General features: G+C 46.6%; 1 protein-coding gene across 2 annotated transcripts in view; it reads right to left on the bottom strand.

The window, feature by feature from the left end:
• Positions 1 to 2,888: 2,888 nt before the first annotated feature.
• The window catches only part of LOC135896551 (ATPase inhibitor mai-2, mitochondrial-like), a 7,674-nt gene continuing 7,237 nt past the window's right edge, over positions 2,889 to 3,325 (bottom strand). The window contains exon 4 of one of the 2 annotated variants that reach the window (XM_065424978.2): positions 2,889 to 3,212. In XM_065424978.2, coding sequence (XP_065281050.2) covers positions 3,078 to 3,212 — 135 coding nt within the window. In that variant the 3' untranslated portion in view covers positions 2,889 to 3,077. The remainder of the gene's footprint in view (positions 3,213 to 3,325) is intronic. The other variant, XM_065424976.2, reaches the window with a different exon arrangement.

The raw sequence follows: 3,325 nt of genomic DNA, 5'->3' as shown, positions 1-3,325 counted from the left end.
GAAAGCGAGCTGGTAGCGCTGCCCGCGCGTTAGCCCTGTTTTATATTTGGCTGATCGACAGTGATTACTAGATGGATATACCTAAACGTCATCCTGCTGGCTTCAAACGGCTTCGTGTCTTTGCAAGTTGATCCTATTCCGCAAAATATTGCTCCATAAACGCAACGATTCGCAGTGATGATGCAAGTGTACAGTCTAATGCTTTCTTCTGCGTTTATAGTGACAGCATTGCTTCGAAAAATCGGAACTATTATGAGGCTGATACCGCGTAATAAAATAAAGCTACAGTATTGACTAAAGCCACAAACACAAAGATCATACAAACCCATGTACTATAACGATCGTTCTCGTGGTGTACGTATATATAGCTGACTATAGCAGTGTGCCACAGTCCCCTCTAGTAATTTTAGTAGAAAACTCTGTGCTATCAAGAGTTCAAAGGTCAATTACCGTATATGAAATACACTGGTAGCTTCTATCGCAGAGGAAAACGACGGCAGAACAGACTGCCCCGCAGAGGGACCAGTTAAGTATGAACGCTACAACCTTGTTATTATTATTATTTTTATGCGCCTAATTGAGCCACCCGATTCTTGGCCAATCCCCCACTGTGGGTGTGTGCCACGGCCACTCAGGACACCAACAACAACAACAACAACCTCGTTTTCTTCCATAGACAAACACTGCGGCCTTTATCAGGCACCAGTCTGTCATGAATGCCCTAGGGCACAAGCTATAATTTTAGTTTATCATGCCTAACGAAGCCAGGACTTCACACTTTAATTCCAGGGTCTTCTCCTTTATAGGAAATCACAGGGAAAGAAAATCAGATTACTCCAAGCCACAAAGCTCTGCAGACACTCCCTATTCTGACTTTTGTCAATGCTTATGTGCTCGTTTCATCCGTGGCCTTCAGAGAGCCTCCGATTTCGACCACAGAGTTTTCCAATCAAATCCAATAAGGCGCGCGTTTCATTTATTTCTCGCGCCATTCATACAGTCTGGCAGTTCCGATAGTACTGATTCAACGACTTTCAGGTGTACGCCAAATACAAGATATAAGGACATACCACGCGAAAGTATAAGCCAAACTGCTCGCGCCAGGATTAGAGGTGTTACGACGACGCTGTTCTCACTGGTGCTGACTTACTTTTTTTAAAATTACGGATGCCTTTAGACTCACCCATTGAACGCTGTGGCTGCGATGGTTCACCGAGAACTGCACTGAAGAATGAGGCAGATTGAACATAAGATGCCCACGTCACAACCAGCGAGCTTTTCTGCCACATGCGTCATATTCCTCACGTCCATTTCTTGGTCTCACGTCGCGACACAATGTATCACTGCGCTTCACAATCAAAAGCGATTGTGATGATGATGAAGATTTCCAGACATGTTGCCAGCTGCAACGCGTCATTGGACTATGGAATCCTAGATACCTCTGTGCTTAGCTCAGCGCCATCGACCGTAAAGGTGTGATGAGGGATGATGGCGACATAGAACGAGGGATGCACAATGGTGGAAGCAAGTTCAACGATCTGTTGTTAAACATTCAGCAAAGTGATCCACGAAGGCACCACGGGGTTCCAGATCTCGTCTGTGGTCGCTGTAGTTCAAACGGACCTTCAGGCAAAAACGCTACAAGACGAAGCTGGGGCGTGGGCCTCCCTGCGTGAGCAGCACAGGCGCTTTACAAGACGTGAAGAGCTGCGATAAGTGGCTCCAGATACGGCGAGCAGTGGAAACCGCAGAGAATCGCACAACTTGACTCTACCAGATGCGTCAGCGTTTTTCTGAACGCTTTCCTTTTGATTATATCCGTCTGCTTATATCCATCTGCAACGACAACAGCTAAAAGCGGACAGCGACCACGAAAGGAAAGGTGTTTCGGCTCCCACACGGGAGCACCGCACATTCCTTCTGCAGGGCACTGTGTGGAGAAACTCTGTCAAATTTCACCGTCTTGGAGTCTTGAGCCAATCAGAGAGGCCCTAGCAGCCCTGTAGGCCAAGACCTGGCAAGAGGGCGAATTTTACAGTATACGGCGGAATTCGGGCATGTCCATAGTAGTACCCCAAGCTAGATTTCATGTCGCAGCCGCTTAACCGATCGTCTGGTAGTAAAGGTTGGCGATGGGTTGTCGCGTTACGTCATCCTTTCGAACGATGCCAATCCAGCAGGCATTCGCGACCGCTTTGTCATTGCAACAGAGTTTTTCAGCCGTGCACAGCTTGCACAATACCGGAAAGCCACGAACAGGTACATCCCGGAAATGCGATTGACATGATTCATAGAACAAGCCGCGCTGCAGCTGTGAGCGATGCGAGAAAGAAAGTGCAATTGACTGTGAACTATAGGTAGTCCCGAGCGTATCATATACATACATGCTGTGCTGAGTTTGACGCCTTGAAATTCCTTGTTTAAGCGGGACAAAATTTGCGCATAGCATATATGGTAGCGTATTTGAATGTTGAAGCAAGTTTTCAATTAGGAATAGCTCGTCAAACCAACTAATACGTAATTACTATAGTAATTACGTTCTAACTCAAAAGTTTATTTACTTTTCATTCCTTTTTTTTGCACAAGTGCACTCTCAGTGGTGAGAAGTAAAGGTGAACGCGTTGTCGTAATGTTCCTCTATGCGGAACTGCGTTTGGGTATTGCAGGGTTAAGCCACGATTACTCTTATTGTGGGGATTCGAATCCTGCTTGTCAGCATATAACGAGTAGTTTTCCCATTGTATATTTACTCTCATTGAACACTTTTATGTTATAGACATATGTGTTTAGCCGCTACGGGCTCTTGAAAGTAATTTAAGCGTTCCATTGCACATTGCTCGAGGGCTCCTATCCGTTGTCAAAAAAAAAATTGCTCCCGAGAACGAGGCTGCAGGCACTGCGCAGATTTTACTTCGCCACAACAGCATACGAAAGCGTTTCAAACTTCGTCTGATTCTTTCCACCTCCGCGAATCACCGGTTAATAAAGGAATGAGTTAAACCGAAACGATGCATTTCAGTGTGATCCGGGTACTCCAGGTTGACCCAGCGGAGTAGTTTCCCGAGCCGGGAAGGAGGTCACTTGCGGGACTTCAGGTCTTCAAGAATCTTCTTGTTCTTGTCAATCTGACTCTGCAGCTCCTTGATGAGCGACTCGCGCTCCTTGATGTCCCTCGTGATGTGGTCGTGAAGCTTCTTGATCTGGGCCTCTTGCTGCGTCACAGAGAGAGGCAAAAGCAACACCGAACACGTTGACGCAAAGTTTAAGAACTTGCGAACTCGGGGGAGAGAAAGAAGGCGGAGCGTCACGTGACAACTTTGAATCC

The sequence above is a fragment of the Dermacentor albipictus genome, chromosome 9 (genome assembly GCF_038994185.2).
Source record: "Dermacentor albipictus isolate Rhodes 1998 colony chromosome 9, USDA_Dalb.pri_finalv2, whole genome shotgun sequence".
In the NCBI taxonomy this organism is placed as follows: domain Eukaryota; kingdom Metazoa; phylum Arthropoda; class Arachnida; order Ixodida; family Ixodidae; genus Dermacentor; species Dermacentor albipictus.
This window is presented reverse-complemented; position numbering and strand designations above follow the sequence as displayed.